This window comes from Neofelis nebulosa, chromosome 5 (assembly GCF_028018385.1).
Source record: "Neofelis nebulosa isolate mNeoNeb1 chromosome 5, mNeoNeb1.pri, whole genome shotgun sequence".
Taxonomy (NCBI): Eukaryota; Metazoa; Chordata; class Mammalia; order Carnivora; family Felidae; genus Neofelis; species Neofelis nebulosa.
The window spans coordinates 76608595-76633665 of record NC_080786.1 but is presented as its reverse complement, the minus strand read 5'-3'; the positions used below and the strand labels follow the sequence as shown (position 1 = coordinate 76633665).

Here is a 25071-nt window from a genome sequence, read left to right as displayed (position 1 = left end):
ATTACAGCTGAAATAGACCCAAAATTTCCCAAGAGAAGCTCAAGTGTCAATATTTTATTTACGTATGTGTACATACAGCCTCTAATCTTTAATCATCCTTATAATTTGCTTTCTCTACTTCTACTCCAAGGTGACAGAGCACTGAAAAAGAGACACAGTAGTAATCCAACCCTCCTGAAATGCATGACATCCCATCCAACCTGGGTTCTCTTACACTCTCCCATATGTGTTGTAGATGTCTTCCTTTCCCTTTAAGCCCCAATGTCTCTTTGGTCCAATCACTTACAGTGTTGACCTCTCCAGACACCTTAACAACTGAGACCTCTTAATGCAGGCCCTTCATGTTCTCTCATCTTTGGTTCACTAAGTCACTTTCCCTGTAAGAAATGATACTCTAGCAGAAGGAGAATGTGTTTCAGCTCCACTATTATAGCTGTGTGACCAAGGGCCAATCACTTACTCTTTCTCAGTTTCCTCCTTTGAAAAATGAAAATAAGCACCAAATTGTTCCCTATTTGGCATATGCTGAAAGTGTTTCACAAACAAACAAACAAAAAATAATGCCAACGTTACCTATTCTCCTAAGATTCACTGGAGCCCTTGCTAAAGAAAATCCCTTCATTTCTATACACTCTAAATCCCACCCCCTCCATCACTGTTTAATATTACCCCTCCCTTGCTGGCATATTCATTCACACTCCCTTTAAAGGGCCCTTTTCCTTTTGCTATCCAACATGTTTCTGACTTTTCTATCTTCAAATTTAAAAAACAAAAGCAAAAAGCCTTTCCTTGATTTGTTTCCTACAGACATGTAATCATTGTCTTTCCTCTTTTGGCTAAATGCAATGATTATGTGAATTTGTTCTCCTACACACCCATTTCTTTAACAAGGCTCTACACTGTGGCTTCCACAGTGATATTGATATTCATCCCATTGATATTCAGTCCTCTGAAAAGTTTCTAATCAAGAACATTTGCATATCCAGTGGTCTTATCTTCAGTCTTCCCCCTTGATCTTTATTTAATAATGCTATTACCCTGAAACTGACATGGTCCAGAAACCTTTCCTGTCTCCTGTGTGACACCATACCATCTTACTTCCCCTTCTACCTCTGGGTGCCTTTATTGGTGCCTTTATTCTTTCTTGACTTTTGTTTTTTTTTCCTTTCCCTTGTGAGTGCCCACCAAGGTTATGTATGCTCTGGCTTTTGATCTTCACAGCTTCAACTACATCTCTATTCTGAAATTCTCACTTGCACTGCAGACCTGGATTGCCATCTGCCCGGAGGACATTCCCTGAGAGAACACTTAAGAATCACACCTTCACTTCTATCTCAATACATTCAAATCCTCTGTAACCCTAACCTTTCAAATAGTTCATGCTTCTAAAATGCAAAGTCAGAATCACAATGTTTCATTCATGTCCTTCAGTTTCCAGATGCAGTAAGATAAGAAGCTTCATCTTTCCTTTAAAATGTCATCCCTAACTCTCACTGCAACCAAGCATCCTTGTCTAAAAACTTCACACCTGCTTTGACACAAGAACAAAACGCTCCATTTCCCTGCTACCACCTATAATCTATTCTTTCTCCTACTTCTACATTGATCTTCCTAAAATACCACTTTAATCACATCTTTATCTCTTTAATTACCTAAGAACCTGTGACAACTCCTCATTACCAATCTAGGCCAATTATGTAAACTAGATCAGGGGGTCACCAAACTTTTTCTGTAAAAGGCCACGTAATAAATATTCTAGGTTCTGTGGACTATACAGTCCTGTAACAACTGCTCATTCCTGCCACTGTAGTGTGAAAGCTGCCACAAATAATACATAATCAAATGGGCATGACTGTGTTCCAATAAAACTTTATTTAAAAAACAAGCAGTTGGCCAGATTTGGTACACAGGCTTTTGTTTGCCACACCGAATAAAAATCTACACCATATATTCAACTTTATTTTCCACAGGTTTCTCACTCTCATTAAACATTTATTAAGCATCGACTACATATAGGCACTGTCCTCATTGCTGGAATCCTTAGACTTATGGAGCTTTCACTTTAATAATGAAGAAAAATATTAGACATGTAATTTTAAAAGTGCTGAATATTACCAAAGGAGAACACAGAAGGTCTTATGGGTGTATGTAGCAGGGAACAGTTCAGGAAGTCAGGGAAGACAATGTTAATCATTATTTAGGTAGGATAAAGCGGAAGAGAGCACAGAGCTTCCCTGGCAGAGGTGAGAGCATATGCAAAGACACCAAGGCTAGCACCTGGTTAGAAAGCTCTGCCAGAGCCACAGCTAAAAGAAATGCCAGTGGTTTAGGCTAGGGAAGCAGCCATGGGGGAGTAAAAAAAAAAAAAAAAAAGGGAATAAATTCAGGAGATGTTGGAGACAGAGTCAAAAGGAAGCAGTGAAGAAGCAGAAATGAAAGGATAAAGGGAAGTGAAAGGCAACCCCTGGGTTTCTAGCTGGAGAAACTAGGTGAACAGTTGTGTCCTTGCTTCACTGAGCTAGGAAACCCAAGAGATTATGCAGACATTCTTACCTCTATAACTTCAGATCATCTTATTTCTCCCAATATGCATATCCACCCCTCCTGTGATACTGGCCATATATCCTTCACAGAGTCTTACAGGGCCTACCCAGTCCATACAAATCTCTCCATACTCTGAACTTACATAAACTTTTAGTTCTCATCACATAGCTGAATCCTTAAACATAGCGGTCTCCCTAGTAGTAATGAGCATACTAGTTTTGTCTCTCCAACAATACTTGAAGTTATGTGAAAGAAGAAATGTTTGAGACTTCCTTCAACTGTGTCTATGTCCATCAGTGTAGAGAGCACAGAACGTGACCAATGATACCTGTTGTCTAATAAATACAGCATATGTAGATAGGTAAGCCTTTAATAGACACATGAACATTCATATATTTATACATACACATAAACCATTATTTGTTGGTCAAAGGAGTTGGAACTGAGGAATACACCATGAAGGGGCACGGAGCTGAGGTGATCAGTTGTTTTCCGTGTTAGTCACTAAAGCCCTAAATTAAAATAAATAATCACTCTCTCTCCAAAGAATTATAATAGCATATTTCTTTGACACAATCAATATTAAATCACTGGTAAATCAGGAAAAAATATTATGATAAAAGACTTTTTAACAAATCTAGTATCATATCAGGATTTACCAACAGAAAATGAACAACATCTCCTCTGCAGAAGGCAAGCATGGGATTCACGTAATTATGCACTGCCACAAAGTGCCAGGCCAGCAACGGAACACTGGAAGGATCCATCTAAGTGAAGAGAAGGCCAAAAAAAACAAAAAAACAACAAACCATCACAGTTAACAGACAGCAAGAAAAAGAGAAAATTAATTAAAAACAGCATCTGACTACTGTTCCTTGATAAAACATCTCCCAATTTCTCATTACAATTCCAGTGAAGCAGGAACTGACTGGGAGGTGTCATGAGGGTACTTTCTGGGTTGATGCTAATCTTGACAGAGGTTTGGGCTACAAAAGTATATACATTTGTTAAAGTTCAGCAAATGTATATTCAAGATGTATGCATTTCATTGCAAGTAAATTCTACACCAAAGGAGAAACAAATATTCAACTCTAGCTAAACATAATAATGCATGTTGCATATTTAGGCAAAAGAGTGTTTACTTCTGCAATTTAGTTGGAAATACATTTAAAATAAGTGATGGGTGGACAGAGTGATGGCTAAATATATAATAAAGTAAGCTATTAATAACAGAATTTAGATAGTAGGTATACAGGTGTTCAATGTAAAATTCTGTTTCTTTTTTTGAAAATGTTAACATTGGTAAAAACGATAAAAGACATATAGGAAGATGCAAACACATACCACCATGATAAACCTCACTTAGCCAGGGAAGCTTAGGTTTCTTAGGTTTAAGAAATGTTAACGACAATCTAAGCTAGCTGCACCATCTGAAAGAGCAGATCTGCTTCCCCAGGGACCCAGAGATACACAAGAGTACCAACAAACAAACAGAAGAGTGATCTCCCTCAGTATCGGCACTGCGTTTGCAATTAGTCTTGGCTCTGTACCATTGTTCTCCATCTCATCCTATCAATACCTCTCCTCACATATACACTGGAAGATCACAAATCTCTGAAAACAACCAAGCAGGAAAAGAAAAGGAAACTGGGGTATGCATAATCGATTCTGGGAAGTATCATCCCCCAAAGTAAAATACTAGGCAGAAGCCAAAGAAAGCACAAGTAGTAGCAATTTATGCTAGATCTTATGATGGGGTGTTCTCTATCTGTAGTTCAGTAGCAAAGCAGCAGCTGTTTATGAGAGAACAACTTAAAACAATAAAGGTAGAAAATTAAAAGTCTCATGATCCCAGAACACCGCTCTAGTCACCAGTTTATGCTGCTTTGGTCACATGAAGGTTAAGTCCAGACAAATGATCTTTGGAGCAGTGACTTCCATTCTACCTCATTTTCTAACAATCTCACAGAATTCACCACATACAAGTCATTTTCCCCCTCCTGGATTGGTCTTTTTGCTAATAAGATGGAGAAGTTTACTCACCCGTCCATAGGGAAAAGTCATCCACACTTTCAAAGATGGTTTCAATCCAATGACCAGTATCTTTAGAAGAAAAATGTATTTTTAATGTTTATAATTTTCTATTTTGGGTATTCAAAGCCTCTAAAAGTTATGAGTTTCACCTTCTAAATACACTGACCTTTGTTAAGGATGCCATGGCCAATAAGGAAAACTGTGTGATGGGATGATCTTTCAACTCGGGCTTAGAATGAAGAGGCTCAATACAGCAAACTTCACCCTTGGAACCACTGAACAGACACCTAGATTCACACGTTCTCACTCCCATCACTCTCCTGCAAATGTAACCAAAACATTCAGAATTGATTTAGTAATGAGATTCAAGACACTACCATCTCAAGCATGGACTGTTACAGTAGCCTCCTAACTCCTATTCTTGCCTCCAACAATCTAACTCCGTAAGACAGCAACACAATCTCTGTAATGTAGAAGTCAGATTTATCACTCTTCTCCTAAAAACAGCCCAATGCCTGGCCACTGTACATAAAATAAAATCCAAACTCTTTACAATTTTTAAAATTTTTTTTTTTTTATTTTTTAATGTTTTTTATTTATTTTTGGGACAGACAGAGAGCATGAACGGGGGAGGGGCAGAGAGAGAGGGAGACACAGAATCGGAAACAGGCTCCAGGCTCCGAGCCATCAGCCCAGAGCCCGACGCGGGGCTCGAACTCACGGACCGCGAGATCGTGACCTGGCTGAAGTCGGACGCTTAACCGACTGCGCCACCGAGGCGCCCCTCTTTACAATTTTTTAAAAGTTCCTGTATAATCTGGCTCCTACCTTCACTGCTCTCCCACTACTGCCAAAGTCACGCTCCAGCCACAACTGCCTTCTTCCCATTGTTCTAGCAAGCCAAATTTGTGCTTGCTTCAAGCCTTTGTGCTCGAACATCCCTCTGCCTAGAACACTTCTTTGCATTTGTTGACCAGATTATCATTCAGGTCTTTGCTCAAGTGTCACCTTCCTGAATTATCTTCAGGTGCACTCCAGCAAGCTGACTGGTCTTATTCTCTTCACAGCACTCATAACTATCTGAACTTACCTCATTTATGTGTTCATTTATTGTCTGTATCCCTACCCCAGCCCCAACTAGAAAGTAAGTTCTATCAGAGGAGCAACCTTGTCTGGTTCACAGCTGCAAGTCTGGTGCCTAGGACAATGTCCACCCATAGGAGATGCTCAACAAATATTAGCAGAATTAACAGTACTTTGTAAGCAATTACCTTGTGCTTAGCAGTGTTAGAAAGTGTAAGAAATATAAGAAACATAATCCTTACTCTGAAAACTTATGGAAACACAGTACACATTGAATTTTATGTTCTACTTCTTTTTTAAAACTCTGCCTTATAATTATTCTCCCATGTATTCAAACAGTCTGTACTCTTAAAGAGAAATAGGGCAATTCGAAGGTAATAAAAACCTTTCTACACTTGTCTGTTAGGGTTATAATCACCTAGACCTGAAGCCTAAACCAAAATTAGTGACATACTCCAGAATTATGGTTCCTAAGCCTGACAGCTCATAGGAATTCCTTGGGGAAGAGTTCAGCATCCCAACTCAGACCTACTGAGATAGAATTTTGGGACACCAGGCCTGGAGCTCCAAATGTTCTATATGCCTCCCAGGTCACGATAATATACAGACATAACCTATTTTCAATCACATGGGTTTTCCAGACCTCTTCATGCTTAACTTTAAGTCATTAAACCAGAGTTAGTCTCTTGATTTCATTTCTCAACAAATGTCCATTAGTCTCTTACTTAAATGTCAATTCAAAAACAGAGCCTCCGCTGTCATTGCAAATTGCAAGAGTTGGATCATCTGTAAACTAAACAGAGAAGAAATTAATTTCTTACAGATTTTTCAACAACCAGTCAAGTATCAAAAAGGTAAGGGAAAAAATTTTCACATTTTAAAAATCTAAAAACAAACATATTCAGTAGCATTTGAAATCACCTAAACTTGATTTAGCTCATCATCCTAAATATTCGGAATAAAAATGACTCACTATCTTCAAAAAACTGAGGCTTTAAAAAAGTAAAACCACCTTCGATCAGGATAAAAGAAAAATAAAAACTATGACTCATATAAGCCCTAAAGTTTTCCACTTGGTTTCTTAATGTTAACTTTTTCTAACATGCTATTAAACTGAATAGGATACACTGGATACATTTGCAGTTGTCTAGTTTCCAAGAACAAAGACACAGTGAAAGATATTTGCTATCTTTGGGAAATAAATTTGAATATGTCTTCTATATAACTGAAGAATTAACCCATTTAAAATAGTTGAACTTTTTATTTAACTCTACCAAAAATGTGCTTCCACCTGATCTTTGACAGGGTATACTTCAGTTATTATTACCTACTCTGGAAAACCCAAAATAACGAATAATGTTCACAATGACAGCCTTAAGGGCTTATGAGGTATGGTAAATATGAATGCTGTATGATACAAAAGTAAGTAACCTGAGTCATTTATAGTGACTAGTCTCCCTAACCCCATAGGTTGGTAAGCCATCCCAAAGTGCATGTCTTCATCCTCTTAGTCAGGGACAGTTGAGGTACCGGAGGCTACTGTAAAATTATTTTTCCTCAACCCCACACACAACCATAACAAAGAAGACCCACACCTGTGCTCTCAACTCTCCTAGCTGAGCAACTGCCAGAGTGGGAGGTATATACCTGGAATGTAGGAAAAGCAGTTGAACTTGCAGTTTTATTAGTCTTCTACTTATATGTATGTGTTTTGTAATGTACTTACATATTAGTACAGTAGTACATTCATAATATTTCTTAAAAAAAAAAAATATATATATATATAAAGGATGTAATCCCAAATTGTTATTGATGGTACACAGGGTTAAGTTTGGAGAACAATGAGTAAGAGTACTAAAGCACACATGGCCGTTGTCAATCCAAGACCCAGGAAGTATTCAACCATATACATCACTTGCTACTTCTTACTGCAATGTCCAATCTCAAGCAAAACAATGGCTACTACTTCTATGCTTTTAAGTTTATTTTGAGAGACGGGGGTGGGGAGAACACGTGTGCACCCACGTGTGTGAATGGGACAGGGAAAGAGAGGGAGAGAAAGAATCCCAAGCAGGCTCCATGTTGTCAGCACAGAGCCTGATGTGGGACTCAATCTTACAAATTGTGAGATCATGACCTGAGCTGAAATCAAGAGTTGGACGCTCAACCAACTGAGCCACCCAGGTACCCCTGACTTCTATGCTTTTCACCTCGGCTGTATTCCTCTCTTTCCTGTCGGCCTTTATCTCTTCTGTTTCCTATTGTTTCTCTCAAGGATTTTACTTTTTGCTGTAAATGGACTATCCTTTTACAAACACCACCAATTAGTTATTCCTTCAAGCAAACATTTATTGAGCAGCTACCATGCATAACACAAAAATAAATGAGAAACAGATTCTAGTTTCAAAAATCTTCATCTATTAAAGGATGTAAGACATAAAAACAAACAACTATAACATTTTAGAAGTTGGCACATACCATAGGAAAGGAGGTCAAGAAAAATTGCCATGATGTTCAGAAAGAGGAGAAATTCTACTTTTACTGGTCTGGTTGTTTTTGTTGTTACTAAATGCTTCAATGCTGCTCTGTCACAAAAGACTTTTATGTAACTACCCTAGATGCAGACACATAAACTCCAGATGCTTACAGACTTTAAAAAGCATATGTATGGATAAGAGAGGTCTGCTCAGCTAAGCAACCAAATGTGTACATGATTAAAATCTAGAAGATCTGATTTTAGACTTCCCTAGTTACAGTCCTTTACCTTTTATGCTTCTGAACATGGGCTTGACAGCATACAAAATCCAAAGTTCACATTGTATTTATAAATGAAATCTGTTACCTAGGTTGGTTTATTTTTTTCAGATTGTAAGGAGAAAGCCAAGATGCAAATCTTAATGCTTTTCCCTTAAAGGCCTGAAAGAAAATAAACCAACAGATGCATTTTTAAACATAACGCGAACCTTGGTTCTTTCACAGTTGGTGCCTTGAACCTCGGGTAATTCTCAACCAAGTGTCACAGAGCAACGCTGGTGGGTAAAAAGACCTTTTTAAATTCCCCATGAGTTTTCAGCAGGGTAATGCCTGTCTACTGACAACCTGTGGTCCAGGATCACATCAATGTTCTCTTTCTGCTACTCATCTATACAATAGGCTAGCCCATCTTCAGTTCTAATCTGGAAAACATCCCATTGGGCTAGTAAAAAAAAACTTCATTTTCAAGGATTCTGTTTATAAAGAAATGTGCTTAAAGATGCATTCAAAAGCATAATAACTAAAATGATCAGACAAAGTAAGCAAAGATATTACCTTAATATGCAATATTGCTGTTCCTGGAGGATGAGCATCTGTTATTGATCTTAGAAGTTTTCCACTGGCCAAATCCCACATTGTGATCTATAAGACAACTAAATGCTTCAAACACCAATTTATTGCTCTTTTTTGGACTTAAGTATCCTGCCTTCTGGCTGAAATAATCCATCCCTGGTCTATAAACATGCAGGCAAAGAACTATGAAGTTGAAACATAATTGAAGATTGCAGATCCATTAAAGCACAGGGCCTTTGTTCTGTCTTCATCTTCCCTTCATCCTGCCCAACCTACTTTTCCCTTCAGATTTCAAATATTACTCTTATACTGAGACAAGTAAAAAATTTCTTTAATGAGTCAATCTCTTTAGCAATGGTAAACATTATATGAAAGGCTTACTGCCAAACTAACTAGTGATGTAGAAGTCAGAAGATGAGAAAGGCCAAACCTTACTGCTAGTTTCATAAGTAGAAAGCAATACCCAAAGAGCTATCCAGTAACACAGCGATGAGAAGACAGAAAGCAGAATATAGTATATTTAAAAAGCAGCAACAACTATCTACACTACTCTAAGGAAGTAAATTTTGGTGTCACAGCCAGGTTGGTTTATAAAAGCTATTTACTTGTAAATATGGATAAAATAAAGTTCACGTTTACCTGTCCCTTAGCAAAGCCACAGAGAAGTCTTGAGCAGTCATTGTTGATACTGAGGGCAGAGATGGCTCCATACTGACCTCCAACACTAGTGTTCCCCAGACAGAGTCGCAAAGCTTGATTCTGATCTAAAAAACAACATATAAAATCAGGTGAAAGAAATGAAGAGTGAAAAAAGTATAGTATTAGCTTGTTTTTAAAGACTTGGGAGGTAGCAACAATCACAAGAACCATATGATGAAGCTACATTCATTTTAATGTATTTACTGAGTGTCTACTAGATGCTGGGCATTGAGTTAGACACTAAGAATGAAGAAAAGGGGAGCCTGGATGGCTCAGTCGGTTAAGCATCTGACTTCGGCTCAGGTCATGATCTCGCAGTTTGTGAGTTCGAGCCCCATGTTGGGCTCTGTGCTGACAGCTCAGAGCCTGGAGCCTGCTTCAGATTCTGTGTCTCTCCATCTCTTGGCCCCTCCCCTGTTCATGCTCTGTGCCTATTTGTCTCTCAATAATAAATAAACGTTAAAACAATTTAAAAAAGAAAAACCAGTTATCTACAAATAAGCATAATGTAGAACATGCTAACAATAAGTGAAAAAATCCATAAGTATCTGTAGGCCTTTGAACAAACCAACTCTTTCATCTGTCTCATTCTACAATTGTATTTCCTGCTGTTTTCAGGATGCGAGGTTACAGAGAATACCATCTTTTAAAGTAGCTCTAAAATTTAAAATATCAAAATTTATTAATTTGGAATTTGGCTGAAATTTACATTTATGTTATCCATGAAGAAAAGGTTTCCTAGGGAAATTAACAATGCAAAGAAAATTACAGGGTAAACATTTAAACTACTTATTTTTCAAGCACCAACATTTGATATGCTAAAAGCAAATAATTCAAATCTCTACTAGATTAAGTTACTTAAGGGCAAAGATCTTGCCTCAATCACCTCTGATTTTCTCCAGGAGGTACTTAAATTTATTATTTAATAATTAAAAGAAATTCCTCTAATGTTCTCATAGGCAATGCTTATTTTGTATAGAGTTCATTATTGTACCTACTTGAAAACAATGAAATAAAAAATTTACGAAGTCACACCTACAGGGGCGCCTGGGTGGCTCTGTTGGTTAAGCGTCCAACTCTTGATTTCGGCTCAAGTCTGATCCCAGGGTCATGGGATCGAGCCCCCTCTGGGCCTCCACACTGGCGTGGAACCTGCTTAAGATTCTCTCTCCTTCTTCCTCTGCCCCCTTCCCCACACGCACCTGTGGTCCCACATGCTCATTCTCTCAAAAAAAAAAAAAAAGGGATATCTACAAATTTTAACTGTTTGGGGGAAAAACTCACCATATTTGCACAATCTGGAGTTCTATGACCTCATTTGGCAATTGCTTGTGCCTCCCTTAACTACTTACATGCTACTCTCTGGAGGTAAGTATGTCTTACTTCCACTATTAGACTATGTTCTCTCTAAGGGCTAAGATCATGAGTGAATTAACATTCCCAGAATACCAAGCCTGGTGCCTTGCACTCAAGAGGCACCTGACAATCATCTGAATAGCTTCCACATTTGCAAATCTTCTGTCTGTAAGGGTAAAACTAATTACCAGAAAGACCCTAAAGATACTCATTCTCAGATCTAGGTGGTAATACCATGTAGACCTCTTGCTTGTCCAAAGTGAATACTATACAGTTTTCTGTGTTCATAAACTGCGCAAATAGCAATCCTCACCTACCAAAGGAGCTCTGACACAATTAATGGATGTATCATATCTGACACACAGAAAATATTCAGTGTTTTCTGAAACCATCTTATTTTTTTATGTTTTGAAAGTTTTTATTTAAGTAATCTCTACACCCAACATGGGGCTTGAACTCAGAACTGAAGAGCTGCATGCTCTTCCGACTGAGCCATCCAGGCACCCTTGAAATTATTTTAGATTTCAGCCTTCTAAGATGAATATTCAAAAAGGAATAAAATTCATAAATATACAAGGTCTTATGTATTTAAAAAGTCATTATCTTTACCCACATCTAGAATTATTATAATTACTGATTTTACCCTTACTTTTTCTTTACTTAAATTCTTTTCCTCCCTCTCCCAATTTGATGCAAATTATTAAAATGTCCTTTATTCAGTTTTCCCAACTCTGAACATGACACCTCATTTTATTTTACTTTACTGAAACTGCCTGCCTACAATAGTGTTTTCCATGATCTTATCTTGTCAGGGCTGCCTTTTACACTTAGTGGATTATCCATGTATCTTATTTTGCAAACTGTCCAGACAGGATGGTTGGGCAACAGTGTTCTATATATATATATATACATATATATATACACACACACACACACACACACACACACACACACACACACACACACTATTTGGGTCCTGCATGTAGGCAACAGACGGAATGAAAGGAAGACAAAGACAGACATTCCTTATCAGCCTCACAAAGAAGCCCCTTAAGTCTGGGCTACCTGCCTTCCAGGTACAGAAAAGTGATTGACTAGCATCCTGCTGGGATCCTTTGTGCTTTGAGATCCAAACTGTACACATTCTGATCCGCCAATACTTAAAGATACTACTGCTTTCAGATTTAGCAAAGTTCACACATTAGACTATTTTAAGTATTCTTATAACTCAAGGAGAGTAAGAATAAAATTAAAGAAAACGATAAAGAATTACCATACCATTAAGAGAGGAAATAAAAAGAGGGAAAGAAAAACTTCTAGATTAAAAAACCCAAACACGACTCTCCTTTCCTGACTATGGATCCTGCGTACTAAAAACCAGCTAAGAAAGGGGACCAAATTATCAATGTATGTATGTATGAAGTTTACATCCCACAGGACTGTGTTAATGAAAGCATTCTCAACTTTTTCCCTTGATTTTTACAATGCATTCATTATCTTCATAATGTTCCTTTATACGGTAAGCATGGCAGTGAGGAGATAGTGTATAAAATGTAACCTGGTTTTTAACTCCACAAAGATATTTATTAGTTCATATTGCTGTCTTTATACAGTCTATATTTGTGGTACCAAAGTAATAAACCTATCAAGCAATTTAGATGAAGTTCAGAAAAGGGAGAATTTCTGTGTAAAGAAGAAACCAGAATCTCATGGGAGAGGTTTCTTCTACTGAGGTAACTAAACATTCTTTATCCCAGATTATTCTGGACACTTCTGGGAAAAGGTATTTGGTAAAAATAAACATAAAACCTCTTCCAAACACTTGAATTCTAAAGTTATATGGAAAGAACAGAAGGATCTGGACAGAAGTAAGAGATGAAAATCAGAGCTCTCCATATTGCACTCCCCCAGGGGGGCTCTTGATCACCTTAATTTTTAAGGAAAAATTCTATTTTTCCCTATTCTCGAAGTCTGCTTTGCCTATTGTTGGGAGAAACCATTAAATTAGCAGTACATCTAATTTCATTTACAGAGCCAAATAAAATCACATTTGGTTGGCATTCTCAACTTAGTTTTCAAAAAAAACTTGAGTGGGTCCTTATAAAGCAAATAACTCCAGGCAAGAAATATGAAATGAGACTATCGGTTTTCCCATAAACTTCACAGAGTTGGCACAGAGTTTAAATAAGAAAATGCCTGTGAAAAATGTGAAAACTATCAAATGGTACAAATGCAAGAAATTATTGTGAATGATAATAGCTTGCCAATTAAGACAACATGAAGTCTAGTTATCACAAACACTGCAATGAATTATATCTGTTTATTAGTATATCTTTCAAAGTATACTTTGCTTAGGGCAGATCTCCTCAGCATATTCTGGGCTTAAGAGTAACGTGCTAAATAGCAAAGAAAAGCCACAAGTAATGTAAAAAGTCTGTAATAGCCATAAAATCTAAATCTGAACATACTTCAAGAGAATTTCTGCTCTTTCCATATACCAAAATTGACCCCATCCTCTATTTCTCCATCCCTAATTTGTTTTAACTAGTTCCCAAAGACCTTCAAAGAAGGAAATAACTAGATCCTAGAAGAAATCAAGTTTAATTGTGTGTATAGAGCTCTCTTATTGCCAGCATTCATCATTCTTTAATACTACTCTTTTCCTACCCTTTGTGCATATTAAAATATTCTCTAAGACCAAAAGAAAAGAGAAGAGGTATTAGAAAATATGTTTCATCAATGATCATAAAACAGGTGAAGCACTTTACCTGTCCTCCACCTAACCAACACACAGAATTGGGAGTGCTCATCCCCTCTGGAAAGCTCACTGAAAGAAAGAAGCCCAGGATACAGAGAAACCCCATGGCTAACTGGCTATCATCTAGAATGATGACGCTTACAAATAAGTTAGCAGTGTTCATTTATAAACCTGCTCATACCACCGTAATGTTACTGGATTTTAAAAACTTAATTAAACAATACGTTAACTGATGAAATACAGTGACCAAAAAAAAAGTTGTTTCCATGAAAAGTAAATTAATGCTCACAAAAAAACTTGGTAAAGGTGTTTCTTTGAAAATCTGTCCCGTAATAAGATGTGGACAACTGGAGAAGATTAAAGAGTTGTTTTGTAAAAATCTGTAATTTTGCACTCCTCAACTGATTCACAGGTGCCTAAGCTTTTACCATTTTTTCTTTTAAGTAAAAGTGCAAATTTTATATGACTCATTACTGATGCAGGTTATTCCAAAAAAGAGCCGAAGACTTCCAACTGGCAGATACAAACTCAAAGAAAAGTCTTTGGACTGTATCAAAGGATTAAGGAGAAAATGAATATTTGTATATTTTCAATTAAAATAAAACACTGAAGGTACACATATCTTTATAATTTTTAACAAATCCCTGCTTTAACCAGTTTGTTAGCTGGATTTTTTTTAGTAAGCAGTTCATAAAAGGGCACCAACTGTAACTGACAGCATTCTCTTTCAACACTAAAAAGGTCAAAAGAAAAACAGTAACTCATGCAAACCAAAATTACTATACCTTTTCCTTTGAATCCATGGAGAAAAGATCAAAAGAAAGAGAAAAGCAAGAAATCAGTCAAAAGTTCAGAGAAAAGACAGGTAAAATTTCAAAAGTATAAGTGACAACCTTTAGTTATTTCTGGGAATGATACTAAATGTGATTAACTGATTTACGATTACATTCAGATATTGGTTATGGCAAAGAGAAAATGCACAATATTCAAATTATAGTACAATAAGTAAATCCAAGTCCAGTAAGTTTGGTAGAAATAAAAACAACTTCAAAAAGATAATCTATGAAAGTATACTAACGATCCCCCAAAATAGGAAACTAAGAGCCCTGGAATAGAGACACATCTTTACAAAGATTTGAATTTTTGAGATCCTGTATAATAGATAAGAACCAAGATATAATAAATATCATATACCTACAGTCCGTAAGAATAGGCAACATACATCACCTCTAAGAAGCTTATAATTATCACTATTTTAATGACCCACCTCTAGTCCAAAAAGAAACTAATGTTACTTAAAACAAACATAATTCTTCTGCTACATTTTTCCTACAATCACCAAAGATATTTAAACAAGACCAGATTTAACCCGACCTCTAATCTAGACACTTCATAGTGACATTTGTTACTGCCATTAAAATGAGTTTCAATCCCTTTGTTAAAGCTCACTGTCCAAATAATTTGATTCTACAAAAAGTTAATAACTGCATGCTTAAAACCCCAAAGCATAACCAGAATATTATCATTCTTTCTCGAAATATTCACTTTGGCATACTTTCTCTTGCATGAGACTGTAGAGAAAGATTACTGTTTCATCATATCTACAAGAAAGCTGTTGAGGGGCGCCTGGGTGGCTCAGTCAGTTAAGTGTCCGACTTCAGCTCAGGTCATGATCTCATGGTTCCCGAGTTCCAGCCCCGTGTCAGGCTCTGTGCTGACAGCTCAGAGCCTGGAGCCTGCTTCGGATTCTGTGTCTCCCTTTCTCTCTGACCCTCCCCTGCTCGAGTTCTGACTCTCTCTCTCTCAAAAATAAATAAACATTAAAAATTTTTTTAAAAAAGAAAGAAAGCTGTTGAAACCTAAAAAAATTAAGAAGCAGGCCCAAGGAAATTAAGGAGACAGTAGCAAAAGACATCACATACTCTTCTGTTGGTTTTTAAAGTATTCATTTGTCGCAGTAGCTTTACATGGGTTTGCTTATAAACAGACACATATTCCTATAACTTTGTGGTAAAGAAGGGATGTCAAAGCAGACAGAGTTGAGGAAAAGTGAGCATTAGTAAGCAAGAACAAAAAAATCAACTTGCATTCTGCTGACAAACATACACATTATACTCAATCCTCATTCATCTTAGTTCTTCTATTCTTTTCTTCATATATCTTGGAATTCGCTCCCTTTTCTCTCAGGACAGACTTGCTGAGAATGGTGAAAATGCACTGATGTAGGATTCAGTGTTTCTTCTGAACTTGGCTCTGTGCAAATCTCTTAACCTCTCTGGTTCTCACCCACCTCATATGTAAAAGAGGACTGACCTAAAAAGTAAGATCCTTTCCCCAAATTCTTTTGATCTAACACCAATTCTGCTCCCAAAGGAAAATAAGCATTCTTACACCTGATAGGACAGCAGGTGGCTAAAACTTCCTAGAAGCAATCAGGTTATATCACAAGTGTTTAAAATGTTCATACCCTAATTCATTTATTCATTCATTCATTCATTAAATGAATAAAACCTGGAAAAAAAAAAAAAAGTTCTGACCTTAAGTAATTCTACTTTTAAGAATTTGTCCTAAAGAAGTAATCAGGTGGACATAAATGCAGTTACAAAGATGTTCATTGCTATACTGTTTGTTTAGAAACAACCTATAGTAGGAAATGGTTAAGTAAATTGTGGTGAATCCATTTAAAAGAATACTGTGTAGCCATTAGAGATGATGTTACAGATGAATATATAATTACATGGAAAGATGTTCATTATAACAAAAAGCAGGTTACAAATTCACATGATTCCATTTTAGATGTGTACATATACACACACGTACAAAATAAAAGATTAAAGAGCCATATAGAAATGTAAGGGATTATTCCCTGTAATTTTAACTATAAAACTACTTAACTTCTTTAAAACTACTTTAACTTCAAGTAATTTTAACTATAAAACTACTGACTGCTACTTTTCAAGTCTTCCTGTTTTTGTTTTTGTTTTTCTTACAAGAATATAAAGTTTACAATTAAACTGTTATTAAAAGATATAAAATTATTCCAGGATGCTGGAATCTGCTATTTTATATCTTTAATCTTTTGCTCATCTCAATTTTCTACTATAAACACGGATTATAAAATAAGAAAAAAATTATTGAAAGAATCAATTCTAAAGTACTCTCAAAAGAATTATATTTTTGTGTCCATTCTTCCTACCTCCAAACAATAAAGCTCTATTTAAATCAATCACCTTTGAAAAAATCGCATGATAATTTAGATTATTTGTAAACAGGAATTCAAATTGTTATGAATAGGAATTCAATATTTACAAGTAGGAATTCAAAAATTGCTCAAAAACAAGGAAAAATAACCAGTTTTTCATTCATACGGTAAATAATGATGTAAGCCCCACAGAGATCAAATTGCAGTACTGTTATTAAAGTATTCCCAGGTGATCCTTCTACAAATCCTGTAGATTCCTTAATAAAATAGTGTTATTGGGAATTCCATTTAGGAGAGATGCAAAAGACTTAAGATTCAGAAGAGAACAATTAAAACTGCCAGACAAATATTATCTAACAGTTTTTAAATTAAAAAAAAAAACAAAAAACAAAAAACAGAAGAAAATGTACTGCTCATTGTACTAAATTCAAAAGCAAAGAGTAATGAAACTAGGGTTATTTCATCTCAGGTAGAAAAAGAAAGAGAAAATACTTAAGACTATCATCTAACATAGAAACGAATGAATGTTATATTCTCAACCAACAAACACATGTGATTATGGGCTAGAAAATTTTCAATTTAGAGGAATTTACAATGTAAATGAAAAAGAACTTATTGTCAGTTTGAGTTACTAGGAAAGCCTGTGAATCTCTTTTCCTGAAGATCTGCTAGGATATGATTTAGAATCAAAAATCATCACCACCACAAACTGAGGCAGACAAGATGACAACCCAAGGTCCCTTTCAACTTTATATTCTTTCTGTCTAGGTCTGTAGAATCAAAAGATATGATATGATAACTTATAAATTCTTAAAGAAGAAAATCAACTTGCAGTGAGCAACAAAATGAACTTGGGTCAAGTAATTTTAACTATAAAACTACTGACTGCTACTTTTCAAGTCTTCCTGTTTTTGTTTTTGTTTTTCTTACAAGAATATAAAGTTTACAATTAAACTGTTATTAAAAGATATAAAATATAAAAGGATACTTAACATTCACAGTAAAGAAAGTGCTTAGAAAATTTACCAAATATTAAAGCCAATCCATGAGATGTACCCACTGCTATCAGACTGGACACTGCCTGAGAACAAAAGGGAAGATTACGTTTTGAGATATTACATCGAGGATCTTGAAACAATGCGAGTTGAATTTGTTGGTTTTCTTTCCTCTAGGCACCAGATGACATACCAACTATTATAAATAAGGAGAATTTCATCTAGGAGGCAAAAGGGGAAATGAAACTCAGGACCTTTTATTTCTGGGAATCCCTCTAAATTTACTCTAAGGGTAACAATATCAAAATATCATATGTTCAACATTATAGGCAAAAACACACCACTTCTATTCTAAAGCAATTTAAAAAAAAAAAAAACTCAGAGGTCCAGACAAAGTAGGAGGCACTTATGCTACCCAACCAAGAGGCAGCTATGAGGTGTGGGAAAGGGGTTGATAAAGCCCTTCAGTTTATTCACAGGAGCTAAAAGGCACCAGAAATATTCAAATTTCAGCCCACTTCCTCACCGATTAACTAACTAATAAGAAAGCTACAGGAGGCAGCTGGAAGTATTCAAGAAAAGAGGGCACTAGTGTGCTCTCAATATCCCCCGTTCTCTATAATCACACCACAGATTTACTATTTGGCAGGCCTGGCAATGGAGTTCAGAACTATTAAATGTACTATTTACCACAAAGTGATTTCACCAAATGCTGTGTTCCACATCCCTTGTAGCCAAAGGGAGGCCAAATCACAGAGGGAGCAAATTTACTTGGGCATGGGAGGACCACATATAAATAAACCTGGAAAAGGCTAACCATTATTCCATTATATGGAAGAATAACAATATACTAGAAAGAGAACATTCAATATGGAAAAATGTTAAACCTGATTACTGGCAGTAAATGACTTATGAATTTATTATCATAATAATTTATGCAATAACTCTGAACATTAGAAGAATAAATCTAAGAAAACCCAATGAAATAGAATGCTTACCTTTAAAGGATTATTTAAAGTGTACTTACAATTGCTGTAGGCAAGCCAGCATCGACTTTGTCCTAAGTGAAATTAAAAAAGTATTTGAAAACATACTCTCATTTTTAAACAGAAAATGATATAAGCCCCTCTCTTTACATAAACTTTAATCCAAATCAATTCAGATAAGAGATGGGATCCTCATTTTTGCCAACTAAGAGAAACCACAAAAGTTGTACAGACCAAGAAAATATAAAGAGCATGAAAGCGGATCATTTTATTTTACTAATGGTAACAAATGCTTTAGGAAAGGCATGATTATAAATGAAAACGTAAGAAGAGAGAGAGGAAAGAAGTCCTATTTTCAATAACATGTATACACTCTAAGTAGTATAGGTTACAATGACAGGAGTACATAAAGATTTTAGAAAAGGGAAACATGCTACAGATATTCTTTCCCTAAGCTTCCTATCCAGCAAATTATCTAATAATCCTTCAATAAAACCCAAGCTGGGTGTATTCAGTCAGTTCAAGCAAGCATCAGAAAATTAAAAATTAAGTGCTGGTCCCAGCTCCATACCAGTAACTCTATGACCTAGGGAAAGTCACCTAACCTTCTGGGTATTAGCCTCCTCATCTGTTAAAGGAAATAGCAAATAATGGCCTATGTACCTCAATAATTTGTCCTGAGGTACAAATTATATGTAAAGTATCATATAAATGTCCAGTTATCTATTTAATGCTTCTATAGCTTTAAATAGTAAGAGCTTACAATAATTAGCACCATAGTAGCAAAGAGCTTTCATGTACATGTATTACACTATTGACTCTCAATCTGCAAGAGATAGATAAAACATGTATTATTCTGATTTTCCAGACTAAGAAAACAGAAGTTTTAAAAAGTGTACCTGACTTGCCCAAGATTATTCAAGAAGTGATAGAAAACTATGTCTCAAACTCAGAGTTTCCAGTTCCCAGACCTGGCTCTTTATATCATTTCTATAGATCTTTTCTATGTCTGTCCCTGTCAATGTGGTCGATTAGTTATTATAATCTCTCAGAAGGCAGAATCAATTTTATCCAACTTTACAGAGTGTCCTGGGAACTAACTCAAGAAACTTACTCTAGTGCATGGGAGTATGAGGAAGAACAATCACAAGGCTGCTATGTTCAATGTTCTGGATGGAGGATATACCCCACTCTGTATGGACATGTGTATGTAAAGTACACCTAACATGCTTGACAATTAAGATGCATACAATAAATATCTAAATGATTGATTTGTGTCCTGGATAGGGAAAAAGAATGAAAGAGCAGCTAAAAAGCATACTATATTCAAAATGGAACCTGAATAATGAAATGAGAAGTCAGCTTCCTTTAAAAGCCAAAAAACCAGGGGTGCCTGCGTGGCTCAGTCAGTTAAGTGTCCGATTCTTGGTTTTGGCTCAGGTCATGATCTCACAGTTCTTGGGTTCGAGCCTTGCATCAAGTTCGTTCTGACGGTGTAGAGCCTGCTTGGTATATGTGCTGCCGAAGCAAGCACAAGCCTGCTTGAGATTCTCTGTCACTCCCCCACTAGCTCTGTCTCTCTCAAAATAAATTTAAAAAAAAATTTTTTTTAAGCCAAAGAAACAGACATATTCGAAGCACTAGAGATTACAGAGTTGTAGTACTGGTGTGGCAACATCTTAGGGTAATGATTCTCAAAAGCCAGGCTACCTTGAAATCACCTACGATACAGATTCCTGTTATACTGTTAAAACGCAGATTCCTATGCTATACTACTAAGATTCCAATTAAGCACGTTTGGGTGCTCAGGAATCTGCATTTCAATCAGTACCAGGAGATTCTTACACAACGGACGCATTTCGGAAAAAACACTGTGCTAAGGCATCTCTACTACCTTAGGCGATCATAAAAGTGATAAATACCCTTTGAAATTAGTCTAAACAAATTTAAAATACAGTCATCTGTCATATTACTTTCATTTGTGAATCAGAAGTTCACAATTCCAAAAATTCCATCTCTCCTAACTGTTCTCTATGCGTATGGACGACAAAGCCATTGTGAGCAAGGCCCCAGGCAGCCCTAATAACACCACTATCCACATGGCTGAAGGCATCATTGAACAACTATTCAGGAGAGATGCCCAAAAATAAAACTAGCTTTACATGTTAACACACCGAACATCACAGAAAAGCATACAATTTAAATTGAGCTGGTAATCCAAAATTAGGAAGGCAGAGTATGAAGACTGTCATAGGAAAAGCAGTTTTCATTTTAACAGACCAAAGGAGCTCAGCCATAGCAATGAAATAAGAACAGAATGCAAACACTCTGGGATTTATTAGAATTTTTCCCTCCTCTTCAAGAGGGAGAAGAAACCCTTTTAAATAACAGATTTATCTAATCAATGTTCAGCGTCTGAGTTTTAGTTCAGTCTCCATTATTCAAAATATTTTTAAAACTGCACAGGTGGGTCAAATGACTGTTCTGGTTCATCTTGATCTTGAAAGGAATGAATTTCATCACCTACATAAGGATTAAATTCAGAAAACGTCATGGAAATGTAATCCTCAACAGGTGGTTCCCATTCTAGCAAATATGAGTTACTCTCCACCTAAAAGAGGAAGGACAATTGCCCAGGTTTCCTCCATTGCTTGACTATCTATTTAAATTGACTTCATGATATACAAGCTAGGTCGGGGTATACCAACTGCCCACAGAGGACACTTTTTCTTATTTTTTCTTTTTTTGTTTGTTTGGTTTGGTTTTTATACGAGCTTTCTCTGATAAATATGACAATTGCAATGCAGTTATGATGTTGTGATGCTACTCTTGTATCAATCTCTTACCCTTTTGGGAAATCAAAATTTTGTCCAAACTGAATTTGCAAAATACCAATTAAACTCCATAAAAACATTAAAAAAGTCAAAGTTCCTGGGACATGAATATGTCACCGTGGTCGCCATCATCATCATCATCATCATTATACATAAGATCTATACAATGAATTCAGAAAACTAAAATTGAAAGACTACATAAAATTATAGGCTCTGAGGTCAAAGAAAAATTTGATAAAGCCTACCAGAATCATCATCTATTGTCTTGATGGTCTATTAAATATTTTTGCGTGAAATCAGTGCTCTAAAAAAAAAATGTTCAAAAAAGACCGCAGATACTCTGTTCTAACCATTATACTCTGGCCACATTCACCAATACCACCCCCATTTCACAACAAAGCAGCACTACAGTTGGAGCCAGAAACCCCAATTTTGAGTAATTATTCTGCTATCTCCAAACTCAATGATGTAAGACAAGTTAATATATCACCTTTCTGAGTCTCTCTTCTCATTTGTAAAACAGGATATGGCTTTCCTTACTTTCAAAGTTGTAAGAGTAAATAAAATAAGGTACATGAAAAGAGTTTTGTGAATTACAAAAAAAAAATCACTCAGTTGTAAAAGATTCTGATCAATCATTTCTCCATATGAAAAGACTAAAAAAAAAAAAAAAAAACAAAACGAGCACTCTAACTCAACCAAATACACAAGATGGCAACTAAACTGAAAAGGAATTTAAAGAAAAGGCAGATAGTATTCCTTTTAGGCTTGCTGCCATATTTCATTTAGGCACACCAGAGACTCTGAGCAGACCTTTATTTCATGGCTGCACTAATTTCTATGTCAAGATGTATAGCCATGTCTTATGAGTCAAAAACAATCACACAAAACCCATGAAACCCAGATTCTATTTTTTTTTTTTAAGCCTCGGGCCAAGAGAAGTGCTGTGCTTTGTTTTATGCTCATTCCTGCTTCATTATGCCATTGCAGGTTACAAAGCTGGGAAAGAGAACAAAATACTTACAGCTGCAGACACTATCTGGGCAGAAATTCCCTTCAAAAGTGAATGTCGCATAACTGACCCATGGAGTGAAAAAGAATCAGGTAATTTCTTCTTCCTAAAAGAAGGGGGGGAAGCATTTAAGAATATTAAAAAAAAAAAAAAAAGTCTTTTTTGAAAGACCAAAAAACACATAAAAATAAGGAAAGCAGAAAACAACACTGAATGTAATTTGTAGCTCTGTTTGCAAAGAGGTATTGAGAGCCTGACAGTCCTAAATTAAGATGTTGTACTAAACCCACCTTGAACCCCAGAGAAGCACAAGTAGGAAAGTGAATAAAGCCATCACTCTTTTTTCATTGATTCAAACTGTTCCTTCCCCACCTAAAATATGGCAAGAGGTTTTACTCCTCACCAGAAGGTTGCCTGGCCTGCCCTACTTGTCTACATTACCTCTCCCTTCCTTCCACCCTTGCCCACCTTTCTGGCCTTTCTATCTGTAACTGCCCTCTCCATTCTTCAACCAAGCACATCAAATTCCACACTCCTCTCTGCTGCTCCTACTAATAGTACCTTTCACTTACCCAACTCATCAGCATTCAAAAAATAATCTCATCCTTTACCAAACACTGAGCACCTCCATCATGTGACTAAAAGTATGCTTCAGGCATACAAAAATAAGAAAGGCAAGATTCCTACTCTCAAGGACCTCACGGCATAGCTAGAGGGACCAATAAGTAACTCACTCTTAAAAGATAAATGTTAGAGGGGTGCCTGGGTAGCTCAGTCGGTTGAGCGTCCAACTTCGGCTCAGGTCATGATCTCATGGGTCGTGAGTTCGAGCCCCGCGTTGGGCTCTGTGCTGACGGCTCAGAGCCTGGAGCCTGTTTAGGATTCTGTGTCTCCCTCTCTCTCTGCCCCTCCCCTGCTCATGCTCTGTCTCTCTCTGTCTCAAAATAAATAAAACATTTTTAAAAATTTTTTTTAAATGTTAGAAAATAACAATGGATAAAGCACTATAGAAATGAAATAAAGAAGAGTTTAATCCTATTTATTGGCGGGATATCAGGGACAACTATAGAAAAAAAGATGTCTGATCTAGCCTTGATAGACAACCAGGAGTCTGGCAGGCAACAAAAAAGCACAAACAGAAATATGAGGATGTCAATGTGTGCTGTGTGTGGAGGGAATGTAAGTACCCAAAAGGCACTGACCAGCAGGATGGGAGTGGGGGTGCTTAGAGATTAGGTCAAAATAGTGAGCAGGGTCCAGACTAATGCTACACAAAAGAGTTCTGACATTAAATGAGACCAAAAAATAAAGACTATATATATATATATATGTGTGTGTGTATATATATATATATATACACACACACACACACTTTTTTAGTATAGTTGACAATTTACATTAGTTTCAGATGTACAACTTAGTTATTTGACAATTTTATACATTGTTATGTTCACAAGTATAGCTAGCAGCTGTCCCATTCCATTGTTATTAGAGTATCACTGATTGCATTCCTTATCCTGTGCCTTTTATTCCTGTGACTTATTCATTTAAAAATATCATAGGGCCGCCTAGGTGGCACAGTTGGTTAAGCGTCTGACTCTTGATTTTGACTCAAGTCATGATCTCACAGTACAAGAGTTCAAGCCCCATGCTGGGCTCAGTGCTGACAGTGAAAAGCCTGATTGGGATTCTGTCTCCCTCTTTCTCTGCCCCTCCCCCACTCACAAGCACACATGCACGTGCACGCACGCACTCTCTCAAAATAAATAAACTTAAAAAAATCATTTAAATTATCATGGTTCCATATAAATACTAAGATTTTGTCCTATTTCTATGAAATGTGCCACTGGGATTTTGATAGGGATTGCACTGAATCTACAAATGGTCTGGAGAAATATGGACATCTTAACAATATTAATCCATGAACACAGGATATTTTTCCATTTATTTGTGTCTTTAATTTCTTTCACCGATGTCTTATATATAATTTTCAGTGTATAGCTCTTTCATGTCCTTGGTTAAACTTATTCTTAAGTATTTTCTTGTTTTCGATGATACTATAAATTGAATTATTTTATTCCTTTTTCAGATATCTCATTGTAAGTATTTAGAAACACAACTAACCCCAATTAGCCAAAGCAATCTTAAAAAGAAGAACAAAGATGGAGGCATCACACTTCCTGATTTCAAACTATATTACAAAGTCAAAACCAAAACAGTATGGTACTTGCATAAAAACTG

General features: G+C 36.3%; 1 protein-coding gene across 8 annotated transcripts in view; it reads right to left on the bottom strand.

Annotated features, from left to right (window-relative positions):
• Positions 1-25071, bottom strand: part of VPS8 (VPS8 subunit of CORVET complex) — a 251993-nt gene that overhangs the window by 205193 nt on the left and 21729 nt on the right. For all 8 annotated transcript variants that reach the window (XR_009262061.1, XR_009262062.1, XM_058730711.1 and 5 more), the window contains 9 exons: positions 22843-22936; positions 19026-19058; positions 18030-18084; positions 9628-9752; positions 8971-9057; positions 6387-6454; positions 4745-4898; positions 4588-4647; positions 3204-3311 (listed from right to left, as the gene is read on the bottom strand). Coding sequence is in view for 6 of the 8 variants with exons in the window: in XM_058730711.1 (XP_058586694.1) it covers positions 3204-3311; positions 4588-4647; positions 4745-4898; positions 6387-6454; positions 8971-9057; positions 9628-9752; positions 18030-18084; positions 19026-19058; positions 22843-22936 (784 nt within the window). In the remaining 2 variants the exon portion in view is untranslated. The remainder of the gene's footprint in view (positions 1-3203; positions 3312-4587; positions 4648-4744; positions 4899-6386; positions 6455-8970; positions 9058-9627; positions 9753-18029; positions 18085-19025; positions 19059-22842; positions 22937-25071) is intronic.